At 43.0% G+C, this 20,184-nt stretch overlaps 1 protein-coding gene across 2 annotated transcripts in view; it reads right to left on the minus strand.

Annotated features, from left to right (window-relative positions):
- The window catches only part of sema3bl (sema domain, immunoglobulin domain (Ig), short basic domain, secreted, (semaphorin) 3bl), a 35,300-nt gene extending 18,578 nt beyond the window's left edge, over positions 1 to 16,722 (minus strand). Inside the window, exons 1-2 of one of the 2 annotated variants that reach the window (XM_035383074.1) lie at positions 16,319 to 16,722; positions 2,887 to 3,047 (exon numbers count right to left, since the gene is read on the minus strand). In XM_035383074.1, coding sequence (XP_035238965.1) covers positions 2,887 to 3,047; positions 16,319 to 16,427 — 270 coding nt within the window. In that variant the 5' untranslated portion in view covers positions 16,428 to 16,722. The remainder of the gene's footprint in view (positions 1 to 2,886; positions 3,048 to 16,318) is intronic. The other variant, XM_035383073.1, reaches the window with a different exon arrangement.
- Positions 16,723 to 20,184: the final 3,462 nt, after the last annotated feature.

Consider the following 20,184-nt stretch of genomic DNA (forward strand, 5'->3'; position numbering starts at 1 on the left):
CCACTTTCAATGCCCTACATATAAACTATGTATACACTGCTCTTAGGATTCATTATATCTCACCAATGACCTCCGTGCAATTCACCTGGTATAGCCTGCTGACTATAAATTGCCTAAACTTTGGTAACCTATGATCTAGATTTATTACACAAAGATTTATTACACAAAGACTCACCCAACTGTAGTCATACATTTAATGATTATGAATTACTTTCTTTCCTGTTACTCCCACCTAAATTCCAATAACGGACAGGAAAGCGTGCCCTTGTTTGTTTGCCCTAGGGATTGCTTCCATCACAAATTGCACCCTAAATTCCTAAATGTGGTAATATCTACTGGTTAAGATGAGTGGGATTTTTATCTTTTTAAATATTACATCTACAACCACCTACAATGATTCTGCTTAGGAAAATCTGTGTATTTTGCATTTCAGAACATTGTACAGTACAGTGTACATGTACAGTGCCCAGTGGGGAATCAGCAAATCTATTCATCCACCATGGTTTTCCTCACTCTGTCAAACTCGTAGTCTTCAGCTGTTTAATAAGCAAAACTTCCCGGCATTCTTCCTCTTATCCCAGTCCCACATTCAAGTATAAATTAAAATTACTGAGTGGTAATGAAGACCAGCAGTCGAACTGGTTTCCCAGCTCTATTTAAAAACACTAACAGAACGGGGGATGGTTGCTGACAACAGCAAAGATCACTGCCTGGGGAACATGTCGGCAGCCATTATATGCCACAAGAAGGACTGTGTACTTTAAACTTGCCAACTGTGTCGTCAAAAACAGTCCATCAAAAACATGGCATAGTATGGCCATGCTACTGTAGTCTTTGCACAGAAATTCCTTTTAAACAGAAATGCGCTAGTGCAGTGACAGGGTCACTGTGAACCTTTACACATGTAGTCTCCGTATTGGAATGCGCATCAATTGCCCCAGAATGACTGGATAATATAGAATACGAGACTGAGTAAATTGGAACCTAATTCTATATACTGAATTCTGAAAGAGGTGCTACCTATCTGGGTAGACATGACACAATAATGCAATCAATTTTATTTATTTAGCTTCATTTTGAATTAATGCAACACATAACTTCACAATGAACCGGATCCAGAGAGAATACCCATTTAAATGGGAAAAAATTCAGCCAATATGGGAAAAACTGAAAATGTTCCCTGATCCCTTAAAAGGCAATTAAAGCTGAACTCGTGGAAAATGGTGGGATACACAGAAGAATAGTAAGTTTATGTACTAAAAACAACTGAAATAGACCAGCACTTTTATGAGCAACTAGGGTCCTATAATAGCCTGCTCTGAACATCACTTGAAATAATTCTTAGGAAAGCTATTAAAATGCAATCTGTTCAGGTAGCTGATGGGATTCCTGGGTTAGAGGGATATATATATATATATATATATATATATATATATATATATATATATAGAATGCACACAAAAACCTCATTACTTTATCTGAAACAATACAGATAACGACTGCTTCGTTCCAGTTCTGGGAATGCAGACCCAGCCACAGCCCCTTGCTCTGGCCCACCCAGAGATACTGGGCCCAACCTCAGCATAAATCCACCCAGCCACCACGAGAACACAGTACCCTTGATCATAGCACCAGTTTAAAAGCCATGTCTCATGGGGCCAACACAGTTATAACAAATATGATTTTATGTGTAATTCAAAGACTTCATTGAAGTGAGAGCTCCCAAACAAGTCTGCCAGTTATGTCTACATATTTAACAGAAGTGGTTAAAAACAGTATTTACCTAATTTCTTGAGCCATTCCGCAATTTCTTTTTTTCGTCCTATAATTATGGTAACCCCTCTACAAGCCGCTTGAGAGAGGTAATGTTTTTCCAGGTAGGAAATTAAAGTCTAGTCCCTTCTGGAAAAGAAAGCACAAGGAGTGGTTCCAACCAGACGGTATTTAAAATAACCCAGGGATGAGGAATTAACCACCTCCTTAGAAATGAATGCAGAGATAAAATATGGTTGCATATCTAAGAAGGGGCTGCTTGGAGACTTGTTCCTCAGGCGTTTCCAATGCCCTTGAGCTCTATAGCAAGGCTTTCTGCCCCCTTCTCTCTGGACTCCTTCGCCTTTTGCGCCACACTTTGACACTCGGTTGGCTGGGTTTCACGGTCTTATTTCTCATGCCTAAGAGCCGGAAAGCCCTGGTAGGCCTGTCCCAAGGCAGAGCTCCTTAGAATCCCATCCTATTGAAGCTAGGCCCAGAGTGGATAAAATCCCCTCAAATGTTATTAGAACCATGTGAACGAAACACAGATAGGGCAGATTTATAAGAGCAGGCTCTTGGAAAAGCTGAGGGAGGGACACAACGGCGAGTGTGAACCGCAGGAGATTTAAGGTGCTCGGGGTTTATGACTGATGCTAGAAGCAGTGAGAATGCCTATGAATCCTGGCCCTTGGAATGTCCCCCCTCCATATTAGGTGGAGAAGCTATGGAGCTCTGATAACCTGGGAAGCATTAAAGCCTCTCAGCTTAATGGAAACATTACACTATTCTACACTATTACAATGGTGAAAGGAAAGGCCAGTATTTCAAAGAACACCATTTCAATGGAAAGAGGACTCTGGCTCTGGACACTTTTCTCAGATGATGAATTGTTCGGAATTTATCAGAGCAAAACGGTTAATCAGAGAAATTTCTGTGGAAATTGTCAACATGAATGCAGGCTTAGAAAAGATTTTTAATAAGCAGGAGACAGATTTAAATGTCAGATAGTAGTGAGAACCTAACATCTTATAAAGCATCAACCTTCACATTAATCATTTTAGAAAAAAATAGAGGACGGACAGAAGCATGAGTTTGACTAAGAACGAGGCAGAGTGTGGGGGAAGTGCTTACCTCTTTGGAGTCTGAGTGGGTGTGGTCCAGGCGCAGAGAGTACAGCACATCTTTGCCTCCCAGAAACAGCCTGTCGTGGTACTCATCCAAGAAAACACTGGTCAAGCTGAGGAGCCCGTGGTGACCACTGAAGATAGAGGACCTGTTCGTGGCCAGGAGATCTGAGAGGGGAAGCAGGACACAAGTGTGAGAGACCAAAATGGTGGGGAATAGTGATGTAGTCAATGCAAAAAAAATGCAATATAATATAATATAAGTCAATATAAGTATAATAAATTGCTTGATTTGGTTGGCAAAAATCATTTTATAATTTAGTTGCAACCAGCTTGTTTTAAATTATGTCACGGTGCATACAGAGGTTAAGTTTCAAGTGCAGTCTGATATACTATAATTCACAAACAATTTTGAGAGCAGTGTTCGTAATAAGTAGAGGATGTAGTAGAAGATTGGAATAACCAGGAGATTATCAAAAAACCAGAACACCTAGTTCTGTCCTTGACAACTGGAAAAACCATCCAGTGCTCCAGGGAACTTCAGTTCCTGATTTGCTGTACTCCAAAGTGCATTTCAAAATGCTATCATTTCCAAACAACTTTTGAAGCACTGGATTATTTAGCGGAGTTCTAAAAAACTTGAATGCCCAGAGGATGTCCAGAAGGCTAAAACATCTAGGCAAGTCCTGGAACACTGGGGACACACAACAGAATGCTATAGGGTTTGAACATTCAGTTCAGGTCTAAAATGTTTAATTGCCTGCTAGTAGTCCAGAAAGCTAAACCATCCATCCCCACATAAGGCAAGAATACCAAGTTGTTTCAAGACTGCTCAATGGACCTCTGGCTCTGGCAGTAAAACGGATACACCAACAAACAAGCCCTTAGCTAAAACTACCCCCTAACCCCAATCTGCCCCCACTCAATATTCATTGTCAGAGTGCATCTATGGATTAAAACTCCAGCCTTGGCTAAGAATTGATTCCCCAGGGCACTGCAAATCCATCAATCACCACAGCTTTCAAAGGGTGTGTGTAGGTGAGATCACATGGCAGCTATCGCTCCTGGATCAGAATCAGCCCTTGTATTGACTCAGGATTTAAGAAAGAATATTTTTTACTTATCTGAGCCCTATGAATAAAAGAACTGGTGTTAATTTCCCCTTTACTCCTAGTGTCTCCAATCAATCATGGCTGAGTGTAATCAACCTTTTTATCAGCTTGTTCAACAGCTCCTTCATGTCATCACAAAAGGCTGAGCATGAGAAATGAACCATAATGAATGTGCATAATAGCCAAAGGTTAACATTTCATTTTTAAAATTCATTTTTCATGTACCAACCTTTCTATCATACTATCCATTTCAATGATGTGCTGATTATGTCCACAATGTTGTCAACAGAGACACCTTTCTCCTGGCACACAGCATGACTGGTAAACAGCAAACCCACAGATAACAATCACAACTCATAGAAAGAGAATCTTACATTTAAACATATGAAGAAGAAGCAACTCTATGACTACATATCAGACAAAGCATAAGATAAGTAGCTCTTCCACAGTGCTGCATCTTTCCAGATGCCATATTGGATAGCCACTGTAACGTAAATCAAATAGAAAACTGAACCATTCATTAGGTTATAAATCCACTGTAAAAGCCAGGGCTGGTGACAGATGGATTTATCCAGCCTCCGCTCCACTGTTCTGTGTGCACACAGAAGCCAGACACATCAAAGGAAATGACTTGCAGAGAGTGACACACTGGCCCATGGTATGTTCTTCTAAACACACCACTGTTATTACTCCGATGTTTTGAGGACAGTCTAACCCTGAAGCAATGAGATTCAGAAAACATGAAGTACAAAAACGTGCCATAACACCAAGAGCTTTTTATGAATAGCCACAGAGGTCACTTGGGGCTGTGACACTCATCAGGAGGTTAGACAAATTAGCTGACAAGTGGGTGCCTCCCTCAGCACCGTGGAGACTGTTCTCTGGTCAGTCCTGTGAGAGACCTCCAGGCCCACGGCTGGCAAGAATCACAGTCTAGACTGTTCTCAGGTCAGTTCAGTGATAAACTCCCAGGCCCAGTGCCGGCAGGAACACACCACTCCAATCCACTCAACTCTGATCCACTTTAGTGGGCTCAGTGGGCCAGTCTTGCTTTTCCCAACTTGGCTTCATGCCTTAAAACAACACGTAGCTTACACAAGTTCAATACCCATTAACAAAGCTCCTTCATCCCCTTTCCCGTAAATCTCTTTTACAACGCAAGCCAAATCGATCGAGTATGCACTTATTAAATTGCAAGCACAGTAGACAAGCTCAGCCTGTCTCTTTGACGTATGGTATGTACGTTAGCATACATTAAATATGGCAGTAGGAATGGGAAATTGCTTGTTATAAAGTAAGGCAGTGGGGCTGAGAAAGGTTCTGACCTCCGAGGCTGGAGAGAGTTCAGGACTGCAAAGCTATTCCATTCATTGGTGCATGCAGGGGTGTGGTAGCATTGTGCGTGACGGTGTTTGTGTGTCCATGCTTCTGTGCTTGTTTTGGGTAGTACATTCTCTCTTTGCCTTTTGAGTGTGTGTGCGTGTGTGTGTATGTGTGCGTGCGTGTATATGTGTGTGCGTGTGTCTGTTTGTCTGTGTTTGTGTCTGTGATAGCCTGACTGTCGCAGTGGTCTTCCTGACTGTGTGATGTGCTGCCAGGCCAGAATGAATCAGTCGGTTCCTCTGTTCCCAAGCCACTGGAGATAGCTGCAGAATTATAGCTGTGTGGTTAGAAGGTGGAGTTCTAAACCTGAGGCCAGTATCCAGCAATGCAGTTTTTGTCTCTTTGTTCTCACTTTTTGTCATAAAGTAATCCTAGTATTAGACCACTTTCACAAGCTGTATCTACTTCAGACAATTGTGTGTGTGTATGTACTCCCGTGCACCTATATGTTTGTACAGATCCCTGGCCCAACCATCCCACTCCTTAACAGTACCGATGTACTTGGATGACTCTCCCATTGTTATGCAACATTTTTCCTCATGTTCCCCTTTTATTCTTTATAATTGGGAACAAAATGTAAATATAACTAAGATGAAGGGAAAACAGAGGTGGAACAAGTCAAACCATAAAGTGAGGCTGAAGCAATTGCTGCAGCACCCTCTTAACAAATTGGCTGCCTGTTAAAAATCTTCACATAAAATTTAATTTGTAGCGGTTTTGAAAGATTGTGTTGGGCACTTTACAAGCGTTGCATGTGGCATGCTTCAGACAGCACACACTTTAACAGGAGCCTGACCCACCGCACACGAGTGCAGGGGCTCAGGAAAGCTAAGCAGCGGGATTTACGGTCACACCTCCTCAATCCTGAGGAGAACAGGCTCTGTCAGCCGCACGGCTCCCCCTTCACCCCGCACGTCCCATATCTCCCGCCTCTCCTGGAGGAGACGCAGACACGGAGGCGCAGACAAGCACGTGCGTCTCACAGCTCATCTGGAGTCTGCCACTGTCTGACGCCTGGCAGGAAGTTTCTGTGACTGTGACACCGTGCGTCAGAAGCCTTCCTTCACTTTGTCTCTCTCACGAACACACACACACACACACACGCTCGCACACACATAGGCACGCACAATATGCACACACACACACACACACACACACACACACACTTTCTGCCTCTGTGACTGTCTGTCCATCTAAGGGGACACAGGTAATGAAATGTGTCACTGCTTCAGAAAGATACAGTAGATGCTTAGCAAATAATCAGTCCACTGCCAGTAAACTTTTAATATACAGGTGGATATGAAAATGGGTATAATTAAGCTTACATAAGAAAAAAAATAAGCAACATCTAAAAATATTTCATTCTGTACTGATATTGAATTGGTACTTCTATTTGGTTTGGTGTTTCATCTTTTTTAAGAGAACTGGACTGAATTTGCACTTTGTACTGTAAGAATTTCATGAAATGAACATTCATTCCTTTACATAACAGCTCTGAATGTTGTAAAAATGGAACAGTAAAAAATAAATGATGACCATCAGTTGCCAATTCAGTGCCAATAAGTCGTGGGAAATGTTTTAGGTAGAAGCCAGTTTTCCATTCAACTGCTTTTTTTGGTTCTGTATTTTTTACTAGCTTCTTCATACGCAAACCAAGCTTTCAAGACCCTTTAAATAAGACCCTTCTTATAGTGCAGTGTAAGCATGTAGCACACAATCAATACATGCACAGACCTGACACAAACCCCATGGATGAGAGACAAGCGGCAAAACAGAACTGGTACACCAATATGACCAGCGTCTGATCTGGACGACCACAGGGGACGTCCGGCCTTGAATCATCTCCCCAGGGTCCCGGTCTGCTCCTTCTTGATTAGCCTGTCTGTTTGGCCACATAATTGGTAGTGAAAACATCTCGCCCGAGTCTCATCCTCCTCTGATGCAGTAATGGCACCCTGCCGGCTAATGCCCTGTAAAGCCCTCATTTGCGCTGTTCTGTCTTCCAGCTCATCCCCAGCACTGAAACCAAAGCCCAGGGACAATATTGACTCAGCAGGAGGACATCAGCCACCAACAGGGAGGCCCAGATCATCTCAGGGTCCCGACTACAGAGTCATTCCCCCTGGCCAGCCTCCTGGCTCTCCCTCTCACCAAACACACTGAGCCACCAACAGAGAGGGTCAGTGGCACACCACAAACAGATTTTCTAAGTCACAAGTACACCCAAACAACACAAACCCAACACAGAGTGTTTGAATACACAGAGACAGCACAATCTCCAAATGCATTGATACACAATGAATATAGCTACCATCACAGAAACTGTGGTTTCGGTACATAACAGAAACGATGACAATTAGTACAAATGTTTAGCACAGTAAAGCATGTATAACCACAAAACGTAATTTTAAGACACTTTCCAGCATATGCACAGTTCTGAATATTTTGCATACCTCATGATGATGAGAGCCAAAGAACAACTTCCAAACAGGATTAGATAAAGGATTACCATCTAGGAACTGGGAAACTGGCATGCAGTGTTTCATTACAGACCAACATAATCCTCCCAGTGAGCTATGCAAACAGATTATTTCTAGTTTATACTCTGCATACCTGTTCACCACATCATCCTGCCTAACCTCCTAACTGCCTAGCCTTTCTGTTCCCTGGATACAGTACCACACTTAAGCCCTATGTATACCTCCCTCGTCTCCATGTGCCATTTTCCCCTAAGGGCAAAAACCTAACACAACCTTGCGGCCAAAACACACCGTGAATCCAAAGTTCCAAAGTTTTGTCACTGTGTGACAAAAACACATAAATCCTACTCCCCTCTACACGTACCCCGTTATACCAACCCAACAGTCCTACTGTTCCCATGACCAGCACCCAGAATTTCAGGGTACCACACACCACACCACACCACACCCTCACAGCATTAAATACCGTGTACACTACAGTTCCCAGATCTGGAAGCACAGGCACACCACTGCCTGTGTGGTATTTGGCCGAGAGGGTGAGACTAAGCGCTGATCGTATCATCTGTAACCTTGTACAAATTGAGCCCCAAGGTAAGTGGTGTAACTTACTGCTCGCTTTTGTTATTCTGGGCGTACGGCGCAGGGTCTCCGGCACATCTGAACTGAATTAGACCCCCAGACCACAGCGCACATACCAGGCCGGGGCTGGAAGCCTCCGGCCCGTCCCGCTGGCGCACGCTTGCCGCGATACCCAGGCTTCCCAGGGTAATCTCCCTCGTTAGGGGCGCTGAATATTACCGCTGCGTGGCAGGAATGCTGGGAATTCTGCATGGCGCACTAATGCTTCCAGCCCCCGTTCCGCCCCGGGACCCAAGGGAGCCGGCCAATCACTCCGTTGCCGTTGACTGTGTCCACCTGCGTCCACAACAGATGCGCGCGCCAACGGAAAGGCCTCCAGTTCCTGCCCATGTGTTCCCTTCCGTCTCCGGACCCGGCACGCGGGGACTTGTGCCACACTAATACAGATGCCTCTTAATCAAGATACGTGCTGTTTATCACAGCGTTTAAGGGATGTTTTCCCTAGCTATTTAAATCTCAGGACAATCGCTGGGTGATTAATAGTTCCACACAAAACAGGGTGTACAAGCATAGCCTCTGTCCTTGTTTTGTTTTTTTGTCTATTTTTATACAATAAGTAATTTGATTTGGGGCAGCTGAGTGTGTAAGCAGACAATGTGCTGGTGTTTTTCTTGGCCCAGGACTCTCCCCTCCCTCCATGTCAATTAGCACACCGGTCATGTGCTCACTTGCGTGGAGATGTGGACCTTCTTCACACGGGCTTCTGTCATCCCTGCAGAAGGAGCCCACCGAGGGAGTGCGATGGTGGAGGCGTGCGGCTGGCAGAGGATCACACTCTGGGACCCCTGGGGATCAGGGAGCTTTTGGGATGTGTGCATCCCCCTTCCAGCAGGGTCCTGTCATTGCAGGGCTCCAGGGGCAGGGCTATGATTAATTTAGCACTGACTCCCAGCACTCCCACCAGGCCACTGTCTGGAGAAATTGGCCTGATGCGGGGAGAAATCGCTTCCTTATCACAAGGCAAAGATGTGTATCTCAGTTAAGTGACACAGTCCAAACCGGGTCAAAGTCTGACAGCAGTGAGAGGAAGGAGCAAGTCTTGAACTTGGCTCTTAATCACACTAAACTTCCAAGGAGCTTACAGTACCATCAATTCTGCGATGTTCTAAAAACTGACATTGTTTGTCCATATGGACAAACTCAATTGCACACTCACAGCGTGCACTAATCTTCTGTAATTAAGGGGATTTGCTTTTGAAATCAGAACATGAGGAACTTGAAGCAGAAGTGAGTATTAATGCAATGAAAGTCCTTGATGCACCCATTTCCAGATTTGTCAGCATGCTCCAGTTCCTTTTCCAAAATAAATTCTAATCAGGATATTGCGCGAAGACCCATGTCTCAGCAACAGGCCAACAAGCACAGCATAGTCTCGTCTGCCTTTGAGGATAAAGCCCCTCCTTTCCTCTCTCAATAATTAAAAAATTGCCCTCATAAACACTGCCAGCCTATGGGGGCCAGCTGGTTTTCCCATTCAGTGGCAGCTCCCTGTTTTAAAGAACTCTGCTTATTAACAACCCTCTAGTGAGCCTCCATTTGTTTTGGAATTGGTTTGTTCAGGCCCCCAGATCTTCAGCCTTAATTATGAGCAGGAATGCTGAAGCAGGCAGGGCCGGGTCTGTGCACGGCGGTATGTGTATACACACGTGTGAGTGTGCGTGTGTGCACCGGTGTGTATGTTGGCTCCACTCCCTTTAATACATATATCATAAGCTGTGGGCACGGTTGCTTTTGGAGCGCACTGTCAGCAGCTTCTGGGTGGAACCAATTGATTGCAGGGCTGGTGAGCCAATGAGGGAATTTTTCACATAAGAGCACATCACTGTGACGGACACGCACTGCCTTCCCTCGGCCTTGTGAAAACACTCAGCAGGGGTTCCCACCCTGAACTTTCTCACACACCTTCCACTGGCACTGACCTCATCCACCAACACGGCCAGCCAGGTTGAAAGACACAACCTCTAACACAAATGCAAACAGACATGCATGTACACAGATAGATGCACACAAATATACGCAAACAGACACACACACACACACACAGACACAGACACACGCAAACACAAAAACACACACACACACTCGCACACCCACACACACACGCACACACACACACAAACACAACACAGCATAGAAAGCGGGACAGAAATGGTGAGAGGCAATATCTGATAATCTGGGTGGGACAGAGCAAGGGGCTGTGGCTGGGTCTGCTTTCCCCGGACTGGAATGAAGCAGTGGTGTATTGTTTCAGTTAAAGTAATGAGGTTTTTGTGTGTGTGTGTTCAGAAAGTTAAACATCAATTGTCTTTTTTCTTGTCTTTTAAATATACATTATCCAGCATAGGTATTAAACTGACAGCAAAATTATAGTGATTACTACTTGGAAGGGTCCTCTGTGGCCATTCAAAGGGATTTTTATATTAAAAACTCACTATAAAATAGCCAGGGCTTTGTTTGAATCTGTGTACATACATATTTTGAAAATCTGTTGTGCTGTGACAGGCTGGTAGATCTACCAGAGAAATGAATCCCTTTGTTAATATAGTAACCGCGGGGGCAGACATTGTTTGAGGTATAGCTTTTCAAACTGTAAAATAAATACTTGCTTCCCCAAATTCCCCTTTTTTTCCTGGCATGGCCCGACAGCCTGAAGTACTCTCTCTACAGTAAAATATATAGCAGGCCCAGGCTGTTTACACATGATAGAGAGTAATGAAAGACATTTACGAAGGAAATACGCACAGGGTATGAACTTCAAAACACTGACATCCATCATTGTTTGATTACATTTTAGTGTACGGTGACAAGTAACTCACAACATGAGTTATTAAATGCAATTCTGAGGAAGGAACTTTAGGGTAGAGTGGGGTTTGGGGGTGGGGGTGGGGTCAGGGGGGTGAGAAAAGTTCAGACAAATAGTTTCATAGAGGTTTGACCCCTGGACCATAGCCATTTGTGTCATTTGTTACGCTCATTAAGTCCGTACCATTGCTTTGGCCACTGGGGTTTATTTAGGCTATCTCTTCACAAAGATTTACCATCAACGTTTTGCCCAGACACCGTGATCAAGCAGAACGAAACATTTTAAAAACCCACAGACACGCAGGAGAAAGAGATTGGGCCATTTCAGCTTGTCATTGGTAAACAAGTAGTGACACTTCCACTCAACACCAAACTAGGGAAAACTAATCCAAATGACAGACAGTCAATGTTACTTTGTACGTTCCTAAACCCTAAGCGTTGAATGGGACCAGTCTGACCCTCAGCATGAGAATCTTACTTACTTCTTGGTAGCTTACATGCTTCTACCATCAATCCCTTTTAGAGATCCAGGCCCTAAAGACCAGCATTCATTTGTATCTTTTTTTTAGTAAGGCGTGAGGTGGAGCATTTGTTTCAGGCTGCTTGGGGCAGATTGTAACAAGCCTTATGACATCACCCGGCGGACGTTTTTGAAAACAGACTAAAGATCGGCCCGCTTCGCTAAAAGCAGTCATGCAGTAACTCACGTAAGTGCAAAGCAAAGGTGTATAAAAGGGAGCCGTGAGACAACAAGGAAACTACATCACCCAGCTAATTACACCAAGTTCAGGCCAAGAAAGGAACAGCTGCAGAACACTGATGTCTCAGCATTTCCTCTCACTGTGACGGTGTCGTGCGGCTGATAAGAAAGACCCTTTACCGTGTCGATCTCCTTCTGATAAAACTTCACAGGGCAGAATTCAGAGCAGCTTGGGGGGTTTAATCAGATCATTTGTAAACCGCTCTATATATAGAATGGCCTAGCAGCCAGTACCAAAAACACATTTCCACCAGATGAGGCAACTAAGAAGAGGGTAGAGGAGAAAGACGATTTAGCACTCTCTTATACCAAAGCTTATTGCCTATTTGGAGGCAAAATATTTTTCAACAAGGAGCCCCCACTCAAGGAAGTTAACACAATGATGCATTGTTCTGTATTCTCCTTTCGGGGTTCTCCGGAATAAAAAACACTCCCCCTTAATGGGACAGGCAAGGAAGATGTGGAGGCCCTCGGAGAATGTGAATTTTAGTGAAGTGAGTTTGCCTGTCCACCCGCTTTCAGTATTACTGGAAAGGACACACAAGACCCACCTTCCTGTTTGATTTCAAATGCAGACTGTGAGATCCTTCCTTTCTGATTGCGCCTAATTCCTTCTCCCTCTCTCACTCTATACTCCCTTCTCTTATTCACTCCCACCATTCCCTCCCTCTCTTAACACTACTTGTCATCTCAGTCATTACTCAGCTCACCCTCTCACAAGGCAGGTTCAACATTTTCAGGCAGGGATTAAATGTTTCAAGTTCTGCTGATTCCTGGGGTAGCAAACAAGGGTTCCGTGTGAATCCTAGTGTGGAATATATGAGAACTACCCTAGAGTGACTCAAATTCTAAAGAACCTTTACTACAGAAGGAAATGTCCTTACAATATTTATGGATATTTTTCTCCATAAACGGATTACTCATATTTAAGTGGAAGAGATGGGCAGGCTGGGAACACTCTTGGATACCCCCCCCCCCCCCTACTACTGGTGATGCCTTCCCAGCTCAACAGGCTCTCACTGTTTTATTTTAGTGAGCCCCCCTTCTCTTACAGGCCCACAGAAGCTTGTGATGCGCACTACGCTCTTAACATTGGGATCTGAGAGAGGACAGGACTGCTGTTCTCCTAACAGAGTGTCAGACTGAGAAATATGTCAGAACCCTTAAAGAGGTCAGCATGCATGAGCGGGGCACCAGATATCACCAGGATTATCAGCCCCAAGGGGTCAAAAAAACGTGTTTCTTAACCTCAGTGAGCTGGAAAAGCCACTCAGTCAACCAACACTATGTGCACATCCAGCCCAAAGAGGCTGAGACACAATTCACATTTAAACAGCTAGAAGGCGCTCCTGGCAAAATGTGTCCAAGTTTTCGGACAGTCTGTCTGTCTGTCTCTCTCTCCCCCTCCCTCCCTCCCTCCCTCCCTCCCTTTGTTCTCTCCCATAGTCTTTTCTCACTCAGTCACTTGAGGTTCTGCTTGGAGATTGTGTGATGGGCCAGTTGGCATGGACTCATTTTGAGGCTGCTTTTTCTTCTCCAAAAAGCCTGTGAGCATTGTAATCATGATGGAAACATCCAATAAAGCAGTCTCACGACCCGCAACTCTCACCCCTCATTCAGCCGACTATTTATTTGCCACTTAATAAACCTCATTTAACACCTGGGCACCCCTATAAAAACACACCTTAATTAATTCATTGATATAAAGGACAACAAGCCCTTCCCTCGTCTGTTTTTCTTTACTTTAGAAGCACAAACTGACTGAGGAGAATTTAATGCAGCATCAGGTCTTTTTTTTGCAAGGCTGTTGTTCCTGCAGTCTGATTTATGCCACTGAAATCAGCATGGGTATCGCCCATTCCCTCCACAAACACACTGAAGCACGCACCACGGAGACCACAGCGACAAAAACCCCGGGATTCCAGACGGTGCACTTTACAAGCCCACCGCAAGGTTTTAAAGAGCCATTTCCCACTTCCTATTTCAAACACAGCTACCTCCCACATGGACCATCCATCCAAACCTTGACATGCTGTTAAATCGGCGAGGGATAGGCATCTGCGCAGTGATTAAGCGGGACATGGGACGATGCTGTCACTCACTTTAACTAGGGTCAGAAGAACAGATCTGGGGCTAAATGGACCAATGTTTATCTCCCCAATGGGCAAGGGGCCCTCAACCCCTCAGTTGTTGTCCATTACAAATTGATTAATTTGGATCATTTTTGTTGTTTGTTTTTGCTTTTAAAAGATCTTTTAAACATGGAGATGCCCCGAGGCTGTGTTATGACAGTGTTGTGAAGGTAGGGGTCCGGGTGTGTTGAGGGCTTGACGACGCAACCAGGTCTCTCTCTAAAGCAGATGACTGAGGTCAAGCTGGTTGATGCAGGGGATATATAGAAGTCTGTCAGATTTATCATGTTGTATTAGCCAACTTTGTTTAAAAAGTATGGCTTAATTGTTTTTTGTAAATTGATCATTGAAATGAGTAAAACAATTTGCTGTCAGAGACTTCCAGGCCATAGCACACCTAGAATTACAGTACAGGTTCAATCAAAAGCAAAAATAACACAACCACCCGAAGTGCACAAAAAGTTAAATGTTCAAATTCTTTGGTATAGTCATATAGAATGCAAATACAATTTTGAGGAATCAGGAAACCCAGAAGAAACAACTCAGGTAAATTTCAATTACTCACAGCTCAGCGATACTCTCACACAACCAATTCCGCAGCAGTAGCTCATCCATTATTCAGCGTTATAAAATAATGATTGCATATTTTGAGAAAAATATGTGAGGGTGTAGAGTCTGTAGACTGTCTTCACAACCACAGAAGCCGAAGCTGCCGTTTAACTGTCAGTTACAACTATCAAGTGGCAACAGAGTTTTCCCTCTGCTCCATAAAACATAATTACTGCACAGGAGGGGAATAAACATCTCGAGAACCGCGGTCAATCTAACCACGGAACGGTGAAAACATGCCAAAATACCCCAAAGGAAAAGAGACACGCTGCCAGCTAAAGTGGCACAAAAAATGCGAGGCAGAAGCGTAGCCTAGCCTAGCTATTTCACCACGCAGGCTACAATATTTACCAGGGAATCAAACACGTATGAACCTTAGGATGCTTAATAAAATTTAAAAATGCCCGACAACTGGCACATTGATATAAGACGAAGATGCATAAAATGAATAAGTGCAGACAATAAATCATCAAAGGAATCTATTTAAGATGGTTGGCCTACAGTCGCGCTGAAACTGAAACATTATTTCGATTCAACAATCTCTATAACAATGTAAAAGAACAAGAAGAATAGACTACTTTGATTGAGGGGTTACTTTTCAGGTTCGAGGCCATATCATTTAATTGGATGCGACTGCTTCATATTGAACAATTGTTTAATTATAATTATTAGCAAGTAGGAAATTTTGTTCGTACATAGCTAAGAAAGCTAAATAAAGAAATAGCATACATGGATGAAATGAAATATATTAAATACATAGCCTATGGTATATGATCATAAAATAACGACAAAAAATAGAAATAGGAAAAATAACATGTAAATTGGCTGCATCCCATTCAAACTTTAGCTGCGCTACAGGTCGAATAATTTGGCACGTGCCAAGAAGGGAAGGAGCGGAGCGGGGAGTTCCCGACTACCTGACGCCGCGTTGGCCGAATTTAACATGAATCTTTCGGTCTCACTCTCATTTCATTTCATTTTCTATCATTTCCTCTTTCCTAAGCTTTTCATCTCGCATTCGTCTTTCTAGGCTATCGTTTCAAGAGTGATTAACTATAATATGCATGTTTGAACATATATGAAAAGCTGCATTAAATGTCCTGATCTGTAGATTTCTGTAGATTCTTAATGGTAATAATTCAAATTTGTTATTTCACAGACCACGACAGATGCCATATATTTTGCCTTTGGTTTTCAGCTCTGGTTTATGGTATAATCCTGACGACAGTGCATCTGTTTGATTTGTTGGGTCATGAAGAGCACAATATGAAGTTATTATAATTTTGTATAGCCTTGCATGTTACATTGGTTCAAACGTGCCATTCAATAGGGTTAACCCGGGTTTGTGAAATGCAGAGCATCTACTGTACTGTTTACTACATGCAGAATGTATTGTTCAGAGTAACTTTGTCAAGGTAACAATTTCAGCATTCCTTTACCGTCACATTTACTGAACACCCTCATGCGTTATTTATGTTGTCAGACAGTACAACACATAATAGTTGATTTTTAAAAAAACTACCTTTGTAAGACAGCCGTAGTCGCGGTACATTCATCTTGGACGCAGAGGCAGTCATCGCAAGTAGAGCAAACAGAATCATATTCTTGGAGATAGGTGATAATTCTTTCATTCTCTCCAAATTCGGATCTTCCGTTTAACTAATATCAAAGTTATAATATGAGCGGACTCAGATTTCCCCCTGCAATAAAGAGAAAAGCTTTATAGTATGACCGGTTTTCAAGGTCCCTGTCGTTGACTAGACCCAGGACCAGTTTGCTGTTCTCCGACGGCCTTGACAGCGTAATATTTTTTCCCACACTAAGCGATCCCTACCCCTACCCAGTAGATTTGCAGTCCCTGATACCGAAGTCCGTTTTTAGTCAGAGCTTCAGAAAGACCCACCCCGCCTTTCTTTAGCAGCGCAAAGAACTCTAAAGCGAGACCCGCCTCCAACAAAGGAGGAAATATGCACGCACGCACGCACTATTTGATAATAATAATAATAATAATGATCATCATCATCATCATAATAAAAATAAATTATTTTTTTATTTTAATCATTAAAATAATAATAATGATAATAATAATAATAATAATAATAATAATAAAAGTGATTCGCAATGTTTAACAGAACACCAGATTTGGTAGAGTGCTGACATAGATATTTTCTAAAAAAGAGAAAGTTAAATTAAGAGCTACAGAGAAATCAAGAATGTCAACATTCCAGTGATGTTCAAGTCCAGTGATTACTCAGAAATTGGGTTAATTGTTACCAGCTGTTTTTACCAGCTGGGTTGGTTCACTTTTTGTTATTACACAAATTCAAATATTAGTCAAAAGTTCAGCTTACAAAATGTGTAATATTCTCTGTTTTTGTATGTGTGTACCAAGAGGGGTGGATGTGGGACACAGTCTAAGTATATTTAAGTCTCAATGCATCAGTTTTCTCAAATGTGCTCTGCCTCTCCGCATCTTTAAGTGGGTTGTGTTTATGCGTATTCATTGTGCCCCGAATCCTGAATTATACTTTATTAATTTATGTCCTAAATTATATTAAATTCATGTAAACCATATGAACCCCCTCTTGAAACCTTGCATCATAAATAAACATTAATGTCCAAAAATCTTTATCTAATAATGCTGTAATATCTCTTGCCATAATGGTCACTGAGCAGGAATGTCTCTCCAGCTAAAGTATTACAGACTTTATGTGCACAAAGGTGGGCAGTAGTGAGCGCTTGAAGCGCTTGACGTCCTGCCACCCTTTGACTGGGGAGCCCAGTGAGCTGACCTTTCCTCTGGTCACTGCTGCCAGAAGTCTGAATGCAGCTCAGCAGGTGGCTTTGACCGGGGCAGTGCTTGTGTGCTTTAGAGCAACTGAGGCCGTAATATATCATTTTTTTTCACTCAGGAGTCTCTCCATGTGGGTCTGACCTCTCTCTGGCCCGGCTTGTCCAGCGTCCGCTTGGCCTCGACTCACCTTCCAGCGGACTGACTGTGGTTACACAGCTGTGGGTTTGGGGAATAAAACATGTCCATTTAAACATGAACGTGACTACCACAACTAACATGGCTCTCAAGAAACACTTAATGTCAGGAATTTCATAATGTAATAACTGTAATAATGTAATAAGAATTTAGCAACTTGTAATAAAAATTATCACAAACTGCAGAGATAACCGATAGGTGTCAGCTATATGTTTCAATTATTCCCATGAGTGGAAAATGTCATGCAATGTCAGGATGTCCAGCTGGAAGCCATTGGGGTGGGGGGCTGGTGGGTCTAATAGATGTTTCACTTTAACCAAAAGCATTAAGTACATCAGGAGCAAAGAGAGGAGGCAAGACTGTCCACTCCACGTTCCTGCTGTGGGAAGATTTCCAAAGCAAATAGGACTGTTTTTGGTTCTGCTTTAATGCTAAGAGAGAGAAGAGGGAAGGGCGGTGTAATTAACACTTGAGACGAGCCTATGTTTGCGTGTACATTCTGCACTGCAGCGGGAAAAGCAGAGGAAGTTATCCTTCATGGATAACTAGCGCTGTTCCTGGCAGACAACTACAGACAGCATCTGGCCCTGGTCTGGTCTCTGATACTAAAAAATGCATTTATATGCAGGTATAGTGTGTGTGTGTGTGTGTGTGTATTTTATTTTACTCTACAGCAGTGGTAACCAACCCTGTTCCTGGAGATCTGCCGTCCCGTCCGGTTTTTATTTCAACCCTAATTTGGCACACCTGACTCTACTAATTAGCAGCTCAATAAGATATGTAGCTGTTGAATGAGGTGTGCTTTGTTTGGGTTGGAATGAAAACCTGCAGGACGGTGGATCTCCAGGAACGGGGTTGGTTACTTCTGCTCTGCAGTAATTGTCATTGCAGTCTCCACACCCTGTGCTCTAGCCTGTGTATCTCATGGTAACCTCAGATCCTTTGAGATGCAGTGACAGGAGTTTTCCTCCATGTCCCAGAGAAGAGGACTAGATCACAGGGGCCCGTGTTAAATTAGAAAGATCGTTTTCACTCTTCTTCTGCATCATTGTGGAGACAGAACTCTGCCAGCCCACACCACTCCGGCTGCCAGGCAGTTAGATTTGTCTGGCAGCAGTGACCCCCCCCCCCCTCCCTCTAGCACTGGTAGTTTAGACTCTCTCATCCAGGGGGAGGGAAGAAGCACCGCTTGCCACCGCTTCCAACAACTCGATCTGCAGTGCTGAAACTCGGTCCTGAGATGCCATTCAGCACTTCTGCTCCCACTGACTGGATATCGATTTACCTGAAGTGATAAATAGGGCTAAAACTCAACTATTCTGAAACACATACCTGCCCTTTGGGTCCTTCTTTATTTTATATTTATCTTATCATTATGTCTTTCATACTTCACCACAGAATCCAATTGTTGTGAAAAAAAATCTTGTTGCAGAAAACTGTCAAAGCTGCAATTTCTCTCACACGTAAGAGTCCTGTATTAAACAGGTTAAAGCAGGATAAATTCACTGGAAAACCATATGGCCAATAAAAAAAACACATTATTCAGACATAGTGGAAAAAAATAACTAAGTGCCCCAAGTGCAGGGTGCACAAAAGGGAGAAAACCTCAAATAAAGCAAATGTTTCAAACACAATCAGTGTTGCCTTTCATCTCATCAGTGCTTACACAATCAGAATCTTCCCAGAATATTTAAAAGGCATTATGCAAGCATTCATGATTAAGTCCACTTGTACAGAAGGCTGCTGGAAAATCACAAAAGGATACTCAGCTGTGAATAATGACCCAATGAATGAATACACAAAGCCATTAATTGGCCTTTGGGTGAAGCGATCTAACATGGAAGGTATAAAAGAAAGAATGACAAAATTATTACTGCATGGTTTTTTAAAAAAAAGCATTGATGACACAAGGTGCAGTATTATGTTATAGTTTATGCAACAATGTATAACCAAATATCCAAAAGGTTATAGGATCATTTTTAAAAATCTCACCTAAGCAGCAAGATAGAAAATGAAAAAGGATCATCATTAATGTAGGTAGCTGGTTTCCGAATAATTTGACTCAGGTTATCCTCATTCTCTGTAGGCATGTACACATTAGTTTGCATGTGCAGAAAATATAGGGGGTTTCTGCAAATATAGTTTTATACTTCAAATGCTGAGTGCCCTGCTTTTTCTCCATGAAATCTGTTGTGTTCCAGGGTACAGCTGGCCACATCTCTCCCCCTCTCTACACCCCTCCTGCCGCTCCCCTCTTCTGTTCATTTCTACTGCTTTCAGTGAAGCAGGAAGTGTGTGAGACAAGACCTGGAGCTTCTCCATGGTAACTTCCCACTCCAGGACACTATTCCTGCCAGAAAATTGCGAAAAGATTGTGACAAAGGAAACTTTTCTTGGAA

Source organism: Anguilla anguilla, chromosome 11 (genome assembly GCF_013347855.1).
Source record: "Anguilla anguilla isolate fAngAng1 chromosome 11, fAngAng1.pri, whole genome shotgun sequence".
Classification (NCBI taxonomy): domain Eukaryota; kingdom Metazoa; phylum Chordata; class Actinopteri; order Anguilliformes; family Anguillidae; genus Anguilla; species Anguilla anguilla.